Source organism: Somniosus microcephalus, chromosome 4 (genome assembly GCF_052327205.1).
Source record: "Somniosus microcephalus isolate GS21.2 chromosome 4, FLI_Smic_1.0, whole genome shotgun sequence".
In the NCBI taxonomy this organism is placed as follows: Eukaryota; Metazoa; Chordata; class Chondrichthyes; order Squaliformes; family Somniosidae; genus Somniosus; species Somniosus microcephalus.
In genome coordinates this window covers 77,766,598-77,780,131 of record NC_140990.1, presented here as the reverse complement: position 1 = coordinate 77,780,131, position 13,534 = coordinate 77,766,598, and the positions used below count along the sequence as shown (strand labels likewise).

The window sequence follows — 13,534 nt, the reverse complement described above, 5'->3', positions numbered from 1 at the left end:
CAGTCGTGAGTGGTGGTGGACAATTAAACAGTTAAGAGGAGGAGGAGGCTCCAAAAATATCCCCATCCTCAATGATGGTGGAGCCCAGCGCGTGAGTGCAAAAGACAAGGCTGAAGCATTTGCAACTATCTTCAGCCAGAAGTGCCGAGTGGATGATCCATCTCGGCCTCCTCCTGAGGTCCCCAGCATCACAGATGCCAGTCTTCAGCCCATTCAATTCACTCCACGTGATGTCAAGAAACAGCTGAAGACACTGGATACTGCAAAGGCTATGGGCCCCGACAACATTCCGGCAATAGCGCTGAAGACTTGTGCTCCAGAACTAGCTGCGCCCCTAGCCAAGCTGTTCCAGTACAGCGACAACATTGGCATCTACCCGGCAATGTGGAAAATTGCCCAAGTATGTCCGGTCTACAAAAAGCAGGACAAATCCGACCTAGCCAATTACCATCTTCAGCTGTTTCATCAGTCTACTCTCAAATCATCAGCAAAGTGATGGAAGGCGTCGTCGACAGTGCTATCAAGCGGCACTTACTCAGCAATAACCTGCTAACTGACGCCCAGTTTGGGTTCTGCCAGGGCCACTCAGCTCCTAACCTCATTACAGCCTTGGTCCAAACATGGACAAAACAGCTGAACTCAAGAGGTGAGGTGAGAGTGACTGCCCTTGACATCAAGGCAGCATTTGATCGAGTGTGGCATCAAGGAGCCCTAGCAAAACTGAAGTCAATGGGAATCAAGGGGAAAACTCTCCATTGGTTGGAATCATACCTAGCACAAAGGAAGTTGGCTGTGGTTGTTGGAGGTCATTCATCTCAATCACATGACATCACTGCAGGAGTTCCTCAGGGCAGTGTCCTAGGTCCAACCATCTTCAGCTGTTTCATCAATGACCTTCCCTCCATCATAAGGTCAGAAGTGGGGATGTTCGCTGACGATTGTACACTGTTCAGCACCATTCGAGACTCGTCAGATACTGACGCAGTCTGTGTCCATATGCAGCAAGACCTGGACAACATTCAGACTTGGGCTGACAAGTGGCAAGTAACATTCGCACCACACAAGTGCCAGGCAATGACCATCTCCAACAAGCGAGACTCTAACCATCTCCCCTTGACATTCAATGGCATTACCATCACTAAATCCCCCACTATCAACATCCTGGGGGTTACCATTGATCAGAAACTGAACTGGACCAGCCATATAAATACTGTGGCTACAAGAGCAGGCCAGAGGCTGGGAATTCTGTGGCGAGTGGCTCACCTCCTGACTCCCCAAAGCCTTTCCACCATCTACAAGGCACAAGTCAGGAGTGTGATGGAATACTCTCCACTAGCCTGGATGAGTGCAGCTCCAACAACACTCAAGAAGCTCAACACCATTCAGGATAAAGCAGCCCGCTTGATTGGCACTCCATCCACCACCTTCAACATTCACTCCCTCCACCACCGGCGCACTGTGGCTGCAGTGTGTACCATCTACAAGACGCACTGCAGCAACTCGCCAAAGCTCCTTCAACAGCACCTTCCAAACCCACGACCTCTACCACTTAGAAGGACAAGGGCAGCAGACGCATGGGAACATCACCACCTACAAGTTCCCCTCCAAGCCACACACCATCCTGACTTGGACCTGTAGCGCCATTCCTTCACTGTCACTGGGCCAAAATCCTGGAACTCCCTTCCTAACAGCATTGTGGGTGTACCTGCACCATATGGACTGCTGCGGTTCAAGGCAGCGGCTCACCACCATCTTCTGGGCAATTAGGGATGGGCACTAAATGCAGGCCTAGCCAGCGACACCCACATCCCATCAATGAATAAAAAATAAATAATCAAGGAGACACCCGGGAGATGGAGAGACAAGAGACACAGGGTGCAGCCTGCTCACAGCTGCGCTTCTACCCAGAATATAAGTCTCAATTATACGCTGTAAACTGCTGCCCGAATACTGTAATGTATTAAGTCTTGCTTGTGCTGAATAAAATTAAATCACTGTCCCCAATACAGGTCAATCTTGAATCATTTGGAACCAGGGTCCCTCTGGGATCTTATAAATTGGTGAGCCTAGTCAGGAGGTTGATTGACAGTTGATTGTTTTATAAATTATTCGGTACAAGATCCTAGGACTGACGTGGTTAGTGCGACCGAGTCATTTAAGGAAGGAAAGCCTTCGGGAGGGTGTGGGACACTGCGACCTACCAGTAGTCATAGCAACAGTTAGTAGAAATGGTGGGCTTGACAGAAGTTGAGCATGTCAGAGATAAAGAGTTCAGATAATTAAGTGAAACTGATTTAGTATCGTTTGACGAGTCCAGAAACAGACTCATATCAGAAGGGGACAGAGAGGGTCTAGAGCCAAGGGTCTCTGGGAAAGGTCGAATTAGACAAAGGGAAACGCTCGTCAGGCTATGCAGCACATTTCTGTGCACAGCGCGGTGAAGTAAGAGAAGGGGAACATTTAGAAACAGAGAATGTGCTGGTGCACAGAGTGCTGAGAGAGTTTGGTAAGTGGGAGAAAAGTCATTTAAGTGTATTTTGTGAATTTTAGTGTGTTAAAAAGTTAATTATTTGAAGTGAGTTTAATTTTTTAAGTGTATATTAAACTGCTGGGGAGTTTAAACCGGAAGTAGAATCTGGGTATAAAAGGGGCAGGACTAGTGCTCCTGCACAGAGTGCTGTGCATTGAGTGCTGCGAGAGTTTGGTAACTGGGAGAGTTCGGGCAAGTGGGAGGTGAGGGTGTGTTTTTTGCTCTGTTTTGTTCCCCTCTCCCAGGCTTAGACAGCACTGCGGAAGCGGAGCAGCGAGACGAGTCAACCAAACAGGCCCCACAGACAGTATTCAAGGAGGAGGTTGGCGATCAGCTGGTTGGTTGGTTTTCTTCCTTCTCTTTTATACCTTTAAGTTGGTAAGTCCTATTGAATAGTGGTGTAATATTATCTATATCGGGGCAGAGGGTCTTCATAACTAATAAGAAATTTAATTAATTACATAGATATGGGTGAACAGGTGATGTGTCACTGTTGTGAAATGTGGGAGCTGGTGGACCCCATTGAGGCTCACTGATTACATTTGCAATAAGTGTTTGCTGCTAGAGGAACTCAAGCTCCATGTTAAAGAGCTTGGAGACTGAGCTTCAGGCACTGCGACACATCGGAGGGGGGAGAAGTTCCTGGACTATGTTTCAGGAGGTGGTCACACCTATGAAATTAATTAATGCAGATTTAGTCCGTGGTCAGGGACAGGACGGTGTGACTACGAGTGAGGCAGGTACAGGGATCCTGGAGGAAGTGTTGAAGGAGCCGCAGCCCTTGCTCTTGTCAAGCAGGATCGAGGTTCTTACTCCACGAGGGCGGGAGCAGGGACTGCAAGGAGGATGAGCAACCTGGCCACAGCACCGTGGTACAGGGGGCCATTCAAGTGGAGGGAGTAAAAAGAAATGTTGTAGTGGTAGGGGATAGTATCATTAGGGGGATTGATAGGGTTCTCTGCAGTCAAGAGCAGGAGTCCCGAAGGCTGTGTTGCCTGCCCAGTGCCAGGGTTAAGGACATCTCTTCTGGGCTGGAAAGAAACTGAGTGGGAGGGGGAGGATCCAGTTGTTGTGGTCCATGTTGGGACAAACGACATAGATAGGACAAGGAAAGCGGTTCTGTTAAAGGAGTATGAGCAGCTAGGGGTCAAATTAAAAAACAGAACCTCAAGGGTAATAATCTCTGGGTTATTACCTGAGCCACGAGCGAATTTGGCTAGGATAAATAAAATTAGAGAGTTAAATGCGTGGCTCAAAGACTGGTGTGGGAGAAATGGGTTTTGCTTCTTGGGACACTGGCACCAGTACTGGGACAGGAGGGAGCTGTTCCGTTGGGACGGACTCCACTTGGCCAGTGTTGGGACTAGAGTCCTGGCAAATCATAACTAGGGCTGTAGAGAGGGCTTTAAACTAGTTAGTGGGGGGGGAGGTTTCGAGAGAGCAAATAATAGAAATGACAACAGAGAAGGTCATAGACTTAGGTAGCAGTGGGGGAATTAAAAAAACAGAACATGTCAGGAAGGGACAGAAGGTATGGAGTAAAAGGTAAAGTAGTAAAAGGGGAAAAAAAACAGGAACTAAGTGTCATAAAACATATTTGAAAGTTCTTTATCTGAATGCACGTAGCATTCGTAACAAAATGAATGAGTTAACGGCACAAATAACTACATATGGGTATGATCTTGTGGCCACTACAGAAACATGGCTGCAGGGTGACCATGACTGGGAATTAAACATACCAGGTTATTTAACAATCAGGAAGGACAGGCAGGAAGGGAGGGGAGGTGGGGTGGCTATGTTAATAAAGGAAGGAATCACTATAATAGAGAAATGATATTGGGTCAAAGGAGCAGGATAGTGAAACAGTTTGGGTGGAGATAAGGAATATCAGGGGGGAAAAAAAAAACACAAGTGGGCGTAGTCTATAGGCCTCCGAACAGTTGCAACTCTGTTGGAAGGAGTATTAATCAGGAAATAGTTGAGGCTTGTAATAAGGGAACAGCTATAATTATGGGGGATTTTAACTATCATATTAACTGGACAAATCAAATTGGGCAGAGCAGCCTTGAGGATGAGTTCATTGAGTGTATTAGGGATGGGTTTCTTGAGCAGTATGTAACTGAACCGACCAGGGGGCAAGCAACCTTAGATTTGGTCCTGTGTAACGAGACAGGATTAATTAAAATGTCCTAGTAAAGGACCCCCTTGGAATGAGTGACCATAACATGGTTGAATTCCATATTCAATTAGAGGGTGAGAAGGTTGGATCTCAAACGAGCATGCTGAGCTTGAATAAAGGAGACTATGAAGGTATGAGAGCGGAATTGAGTAGAGTGGATTGGGAAAATAGATTAAAGGGTAAGATGGTACATGATCAGTGGTGTACATTTAAGGAGTTATTTTACAACTTCCAAAAAATATATATTCCACTGAGGAAAAAGGGTGTAAAAGAAAAGACAGCCATCCGTGGCTAAGTAAAGTAATTAAGAATAGTATCCGACTAAAAAAAAGGGCATATAAGGTAGCCAAATCTAGTGGGAGGATAGAAGATTGGGAAGTCTTTAAAAGACAGCAAAAAATAACTAAAAGATTGATTAAGAAAGGGAAGATAGCTTATGAAAGTAAATTAGCAAGAAATATAAAAACAGATAGCAAAAGTTTCTATAGTTATATAAAAAGAAAAAAAGGGTGGCTAAAGTAAATGTTGGTCCCTTAGAGGATGAGACCGGGAAATTAATGGTGGGAAACATGGAGATGGCAAAAACACTGAACAAATATTTTGTATCAGTCTTTACGGTAGAGGACACTAAGAATATCCCAACACTAGACAAACAGGGGGTTGTTGGGTGGGGGTTGGGGGGGGAGGAGCTAAATACAATTAAAATCACTAAGGAAAATCACTAAGGAAGTGGAAACTATAGACCTGTTAGCCTAACATCTGTGGTTGGTAAAATGTTAAGAGTCCATTATTGAGACAGTAACAGGACATTTGGATAAACATAATTTAATAGGACAAACTCAGCATGGCTTCATGAAGGGGAAGTCATGTTTGACAAATTTGCTCGAGTTCTTTCAGGAAGTAACATACAGGGTGGATAAAGGGGAACCAGTGGACGTAGTGTATTTGTACTTCCAAAAGGCATTTGACAAGGTGCCACACAAAAGATTATTGCTCAAGATAAAAAATTAAAAAATCACAGGATTGGGGGTAATATTCTGGCGTGGGTGGAGGATTGGCTCTCCAACAGATAGCAGAGTGTTGGGATAAATGGTTCATTCTCAGACTGGCAATCAGTAACTAGTGGTGTTCCGCAGGGGTCAGTGCTGGGTCCCCAACTCTTTACAATCTATATTAAAGATTTGGAGGAGGGGACCGAATGTAACATATCAAAGTTTGCAGATGATACAAAGGTGGGAGGGAAAGTAGTGAGTGAGGAGGACATAAAAAACCTGCAAAGGGACGTAGACAGGCTAAGTAAGTGGGCAGAGATTTGGCAGATGGAATACAATACTGGAAAGTGTGAGGTTATGCACTTTGGCAGGAAAAATCGTAGAGCAAGTTATTATCTTAATGGCAAGAAACTGGAAAGTACTGAAGTACAAAGGGATCTGGGGGGTCCTGGTGCACGAAACTCAAAAGGTTAGTATGCAGGTGCAGCAAGTGATCAAGAAGGCCAATGGAATGTTGGCTTTCATTGCTAGGGGGATAGAATATAAAAATAGGGAGGTATTGCTTCAGTTGTACAAGGTATTGGTGAGACCGCACCTGGAATACTGCGTACATAAGAAAAGACATACTTGCTCTCGAGTCAGTACAAAGAAGGTTCACTCGGTTAATCCCGGGGATGAGGGGGTGGTCATATGAGGAGAGGTTGAGTAGATTGGGACTCTACTCATTGGAGTTCAGAAGAATGAGAGGCGATCTTATTGAAACATATAAGATTGTGAAGGGGCTTGATCGGGTGGATGCGGTGAGGATGTTCCCAATGAAGAGTGAAACTAGAAGTAGGGGGCATAATCTTAAAATAAGGGGCTGCTCTTTCAAAACTGAGATGAGGAGAAACTTCTTCATTCAGAGGGTGGTAGGTTTGTGGAATTTGCTGCCCCAGAAAGCTGTGGAAGCTACATCATTAAATAAATTTAAAACAGTAGTAGATAGTTTCCTAGAAGTAAAAGGGAATTAAGGGTTACGGGGAGCGGGCAGGAAATTGGACATGAGTCTAGGTTCGGAATGGTCATGGCCCTGTGGGTAGTGGAGTGGGCCCAGGGGCTGTGTAGCCTGGTTCTGCTCCTACTTCTGTGTTAGATTTCAGGAGATGGTTTTATTCCAGTTCCTGGCTGGGGTGGAGATTGCCTTTACTGAAAGTAAGTACTGTAGAAAATATAGGGACAGAGTGATCTCCTGGACGAATTTCGATCGCCTAGATGGGTCGGAGAGAAATTTCCCAGATTTTTTCTCCCAAATTGGCCATTGGGTTTTTTAATCTGGTTTTTCACCTCTCCCGGGAGATCACATGGGTTTGGGTGGATGGAGAGTGATAGAAGATTTGAGGTTAGGATCAGATCAGCCATGATCTTATTGAATGGTGGAGCAGGCTCGAGGGGCTGATTGGCCTACTCCTATTTCTTATGTTATGTTCTTATAAGAGCAGGGGAACATTTAGAAACACAGAATAAGAGCAGGGGAACATTTAGAAACACAGAATAAGAGCAGGGGAACATTTGAAACACAGAATAAGAGCAGGGGAACATTTGAAACACAGAATAAGAGAAGGGGAACATTTAGAAACGCAGAATAAGAGAAGGGGAACATTTAGAAACAGAGAATAAGAGAAGGGGAACATTTAGAAACACAGAATAAGAGAAGGGGAACATTTAGAAACACAGAATAAGAGCAGGGGAACATTTAGAAACACAGAATAAGAGCAGGGGAACATTTAGAAACACAGAATAAGAGCAGGGGAACATTTAGAAACACAGAACCCGCTCCCTGAGCTCTCTCACCTGATGTGTCAACGGCTGCTACCAATGTCCGCGCATGCTCAGCTCACCTTCTGTTGTTCAGGTTTAAAGGTCAAGCCCCGCCCCTCACACACTCCGATTGGTTGGAGGACCCGCCGCACGCTCGGTCCTCCAGACCCGCCCCGCTCTTCCTATTGGTCCGGAGCTCCCGTCAATCACCCGGGCAGTGTGAGCTGAGCATGCGCGGCCCTTAGCAGCAGCCGCTGACACATCAGGTGAGAGAGCTCAGGGAGCGGGTTCATGAACCCCGGGGGGACGCGGGCCGCTCATACCCCGAGCTCAGGGAGCGGGTTCATGAACCCTGGGGGGACGCGGGCCGCTCACACCCCGAGCTCAGGGAGCGGGTTCATGAACCCTGGGGGGACGCGGGCCGCTCGCACCCCGAGCTCAGGGAGCGGGTTCATGAACCCTGGGGGGCCGCGGGCCGCTCACACCCCGAGCTCAGGGAGCGGGTTCATGAATCCCGGGGGACGCGGGCCGCTCACACCCCGAGCTCAGGGAGCGGGTTCATGAATCCCGGGGGACGCGGGCCGCTCACACCCCGAGCTCAGGGAGCGGGTTCATGAACCCCGGGGGGACGCGGGCCGCTCACACCCCGAGCTCAGGGAGCGGGTTCATGAATCCCGGGGGACGCGGGCCGCTCACACCCCGAGCTCAGGGAGCGGGTTCATGAACCCCGGGGGGACGCGGGCCGCGGGCCGCTCACACCCCGAGCTCAGGGAGCGGGTTCATGAATCCCGGGGGGACGCGGGCCGCTCACACCCCGAGCTCAGGGAGCGGGTTTAAGAACCCCGGGGGGACGCGGGACGCTCACACCCCGAGCTCAGGGAGCGGGTTCATGAACCCCGGGGGGACGCGGGCCGCTCACACCCCGAGCTCAGGGAGCGGGTTCATGAACCCCGGGGGGATGAGGGCCGCTCACACCCCGAGCTCGGGGAGCGGGTTAACTAACTGGCTTCTCGTGTCGTTATTGAAGATGATTGGTTGTTGCAATGGATGCTTGTCCACCCTTGAAAGATTCATTGACAGCAGTCTTGCAATATGGGTCATTTGAATTGCGTGATGGAGAGCTATTGAAAATATTGTCAATGCCTGCAGATATAAACTATCTTTGTATGATGCTGACTTATTGGCCTTTTGCTCGTGGTCTGTGGAGTATGGAATGGAATGATGAGCAAACCTAAATCCACTGTTCTGATCCAATGAGATTTCTGCTTGACCATCTGTCCGCCTTGTGCGTAAGCAACACAGAAGTTTGGTTAACTGGCATTGGGCTAGATTTGCAATACTTGTGCAAGAGGGGAAACTTGTATAGAATGTTTTGTGCTGCTACCTTTTGTAATTCTTCTACACCTGTATGACAATGTAATGGTTGACTGTAGATTTGTGAACAACATAAATAAATACATAAAGCAAAAAAAAAATGAACCCGGGGGGACGCGGGCTGCTCACACCCCGAGTGCGGCCCCAGGCCCCATTATTAAAACACTCAACATTATCCGCCCGCCGCTTCCCGGTTTCTCCCGATTCGCTCAGCAAAGGGGCCCCGCGCCAAACTCCGGGACAGACAGGTAGTCAGGGAGCGTCTGTAAATGGAGGACAAATGGTGACTGGTCAGGGAGCATCTGTAAATGGAGGAGAAATGGTGACTGGTCAGGGAGCATCTGTAAATAAAGGAGAAATTATTCCTTTATTTTGGGGCTTGGTTTCTGTGAATAAATATATCACTAATTTCAATTAGACTCTTTTCCATGACCCAGCTCCTGTAAATATTGGCTGGAAAGCGGCCGGACTCTCAGGAGGCTCCACACCGCTGGCTGCTCCTGCGTAAGTGATCTCCCATCAGATTAATGTGCTTCTGCTGTGTGTTTAACAAAGTGCCCGTAGCAGTTCATAAGGTGGGGAACCAGTGAGTGTAGAACTGAATCCATTCAGAGTCAGCACCTTCAGGGGAGGAGAGGGAGGGGAACCAGTGAGTGTAGAACTGAACCCAGCCAGAGTCAGCACCTTCAGGGGAGGAGAGGGAGGGGAACCAGTGAGTGTCGAACTGAACCCAGCCAGAGTCGGCACCTTCAGGGGAGGAGAGGGAGGGGAACCAGTGAGTGTAGAACTGAACCCAGCCAGAGTCAGCACCTTCAGAGGAGGAAGAAAAATGGGTGCAGAGGAAAAAATGTTGGAGATTGTGCGATGGGCTTGGATTCCAGCACAGGGAGGAGGGAGAGTGTGTGGGACGGGGATTTATAGCTTTTGAGGAACGAGAGAGGAAAGAATGTTCCATAGAAACTAGAATTGACTTCTTTATTTCTATCCTGTACTTAGTGATGACTTTTGTAAACTCCTTTCACAGGGTATTAGAAGGGGAGGATTTGCACACGGGGAACTCAAACCCCGTCAAGATTTGACAGAGTCACTCAATTCATCAGGACCTGAATATCATCAGCCTTTGAATGTGGAAGGAGAAATGTTTGTCTGTTCTGTCTGTGGGGAAAGATTTCAAACATCAGTGTGACTGGAAAAGCACCGAAACACACACCCGAGTGAGAGTGTTCCAGTGCACTGACTGTGGAAAGAGCTTTAACCAGTTACACAGCCTGAAAAAACTTTGCACCGTTCACAGCGGGGAGAAACCGTACACGTGTTCTGTGTGTGGATGAGGCTTCAACTGATCGTCCAACCTGGAGAGACACAAGGACACCCGCACCATGGAGAAACCGTGGAAATGTGGGGACTGTAGGAAGGGATTCAATTACCCATCTGAGCTGGAAACTCATCGACGCAGTCACTCCGGGGAGAGGCCGTTCATCTGCTCCATGTGTGGGAAGGGATTCACTAAATTATGCCATCTTCTGACACACCGGCGTATTCACACTGGGGAGAGGCCATTGACCTGCTGTGTGTGTGGGAAGGGATTCACTAACTCCTCCAGCCTCACTGCACACCAACTTGTTCACTCTAATAAGAGATCGTTTAAATGTTCTGACTGTGAGAAGAGCTTTAAAAGCAGAAAGCATCTGATGCAACACCAACGCACTCACACTGGGGCGAGGCCGTTCACCTGCTCTGTGTGTGGGAAGGGATTCACTCAGTCATCCACACTCGCTGCACATCACCTTGTTCACACTGATAAGAGACCATTTAATTGTGCTGACTGTGAGCAGAGCTTTAAAAGCAGAAGGGATCTGCTGAAACACCAACGCACTCACACTGGGGAGAGACCGTTCACCTGCTCCACGTGTGGGAAGGGATTCACTCGTTCATCCCACCTTCTGACACACCGACATATTCACACTGGGGAGAGGCCATTTCCCTGCCTTGTGTGTGGGAAGGGATTCACTCAGTCATCTAACCTGCTGAAACACCAGCGAGTTCACAAGTGAATGCAGGGGTTTGATTCTGCTGTTATTGCTGCTGTTAATCACATCTAGGACTGAACCATCATCATTGTGACAGTTGGGGTTTGCTTCTGCTGATGTTAATAACCCTATAACTAGGTTGGATTGTAATATTTTGATACCTGTCAAATAAATCAGCTTTGTTTCAAACACACAGTGTGTGTTGAGTATTTGATTTCTCCAAGATAAGAGGAGACTAATTGATGTCCTGTTACCGACTGCTCCATTTTTGGGCCTTTTCTCCTTTCTAACTCTAGATTATTTCAGTTCTCATACCTTCGGTTACTCTCAGGGACAAGTCCCAGCTCCCCATACCTTCCAGTGTGCCTCTCCTAGCCTTGGTATCCAGGGAAGGTATTGGTAACACGCCCGGGATCACTAAACACAAAACCAAGTCTGTTAATCACTTTCAGCTACTGGACTTAGCGTGTGACCCACAGCATCTCTCTCACCTTTGATGTGTGAATAGAGCATCACGCCTGCAAACCTGGTTTTCAATTTAAATGCACACAGCAAATGTGATGAACAAGTAAACAGACCAGGGCCCAATCCTCCAGCTCTATATTGTAGGCCGATGAGACTCTGTTAAGGTGCCACGTGCTGCTTGACCGCTCTGCATTGTGCCTGTAATGAAAATAACTGAAGATTAGTCCCAGTGTAGCCTTTGCTGTCATGAAATGAGTGTGTCTTTTAATGAGCCTCACGTCCTTGCTCATGTCGGCTGCAATTGTGTAGAAAGGGGATGTGTAAAGAGATGGTCTGTGTATGGAGATGTGAAAGAAGGAAACGGTGTGTGTGTGTGATAGTGACACAGCCTTGTGGTCACAGTCAGAACAATGACAGATATCCTTGTGGTTATGGTTTGGGCAGGGCCAGGTCAATAATGTGGTAAACAAGTTAAATATAAATATCGCCAGTGCAGTCGTAGCTTGTTAGAACAGACCTGGGGAGAAGAGAGCTCTGAATCCACTGTGTTATCTCTGTTCTCCGGATCAGGTAACTATACTCTGACTGTATCTTTGCAGTGCTGTTAATAAAGTCAGTGAAAGACAATCTGTTGTTGTGAGCTTAATTATCTGGTGTCTGAAACCACAAGACTCAAATTTTAGAGTCAACAAGATGAACAAGTAAACACATCATGGCCCAATACTCCAGCTCTATATTCACAGAAGAAAGTCTGTTATCACACTCCTCGAATAGACAGAATAAAGAACGATCCCAACTCAGAGCCTCTAGAATCATTTGTAAATATCTTTCAAATCCTGACTGATATCAGTTGTCAGTGTACGTTCCATTGAAGTCAATGGAAGACAAGAGAGGTGTTGGAGAGTAGGGGTGAAAGAGGAGTTGGGGTGAGGGGGTTGGAGAGTAGGGGTGAAAGAGGAGTTGGGGTGAGGGGGGGTTGGAGAGTAGGGATGAAAGAGGAGTTGGGGTGAGGGGGGGTTGGAGAGTAGGGGTGAAAGAGGAGTTGGGGTGAGGGGGGGTTGGAGAGTACGGATGAAAGAGGAGTTGGGGTGAGGGGGGTTGGAGAGTAGGGGTGAAAGAGGAGTTGGGGTGAGGGGGGGTTGGAGAGTAGGGATGAAAGAGGAGTTGGGGTGAGGGGGGTTGGAGAGTAGGGTGAAGGAGGAGTTGGGGTGTGGGGGTTGGAGAGTAGGGGTGAAAGAGGAGTTGGGGTGAGGGGGGGTTCGAGATTAGGGGTGAAAGGAGTTGGGGTGAGGGGTTTGGAGAGTAGGGGTGAAGGAGGAGTTGAGGTGAGGGGGTTGGAGAGTAGGGGTGAAAGCGGAGTTGGGGTGAGGGGGGGTTGGAGAGTAGGGGTGAAAGAGGAGTTGAGGAGGGGTTGGAGAGTAGGGGGAAAGTGGAGTTGGGGTGAGATGGGTTGGAGAGTAAGGGTGAACGAGGTGTTGGGATGAGGGGGGTTGGAGAGTTGGGGTGAGGGGGGTTGGAGATTTGGAGTGAGATGGGTTGGAGAGTAGGGGTGAAAGAGGAGCTGGGGTGAAACATAGAAGATAGGAGCAGGAGTAGGCCATTCGACCCCTCGAGCCTGCTCTGCCATTCAATGCGATCCTGGCTGATCATCCAAATTCAGTACCCTCTCTCTGCCTTCTCCCCATATCCCTTTAGCCTTAAGAAATATATCTAACTCCTTCTTGAATATATTTAATGAATTGGCCTCAACTGTCTTCTGTGGTAGAGAATTCCACAGGTTCACCACTCTCTGGGTGAAGAAATTCCTCCTCATCTCTGTCCTAAATGGCTTACCCATTATCTTTATGTGAGAATTCACACAACACCAGGTTATAGTCCAACAGCTTTATTTGAAATCACAAGCTTTCATAGCGCTGCTCCTTCGTCAGGTGAAGTGGAGAGATGCATATGAGCACAGCATATATAGTCAGAGAACACTGCCATCGGCAGCAGCGGGAGGAATCTCGGAGCGGCAGAGCGACTACAAAAGGCCCCAGAGGCTCAGGTAGGCCTCAGTGCGGCAGCGGCAGGAGGAATCTCGGAGCGGCAGAGCGACTACAAATTGCCCCAGAGGCTCAGGTAGGCCTCAGTGCGGCATCGGCAGTGGCGGGAGGCGGAGCAGAGC

The 13,534-nt window shown here is 48.0% G+C and overlaps 1 protein-coding gene across 1 annotated transcript in view; it reads left to right on the top strand.

Moving 5' to 3' along the window:
* Positions 1–8,188: 8,188 nt before the first annotated feature.
* LOC147119293 (uncharacterized) overlaps positions 8,189–13,534 on the top strand; it is a 162,985-nt gene continuing 157,639 nt past the window's right edge. The window contains 4 exon segments of the mRNA XM_085984937.1: positions 8,189–8,786; positions 9,313–9,379; positions 9,900–10,637; positions 10,722–10,850. Coding sequence (XP_085841063.1) covers positions 10,000–10,637; positions 10,722–10,850 — 767 coding nt within the window. The 5' untranslated portion in view covers positions 8,189–8,786; positions 9,313–9,379; positions 9,900–9,999.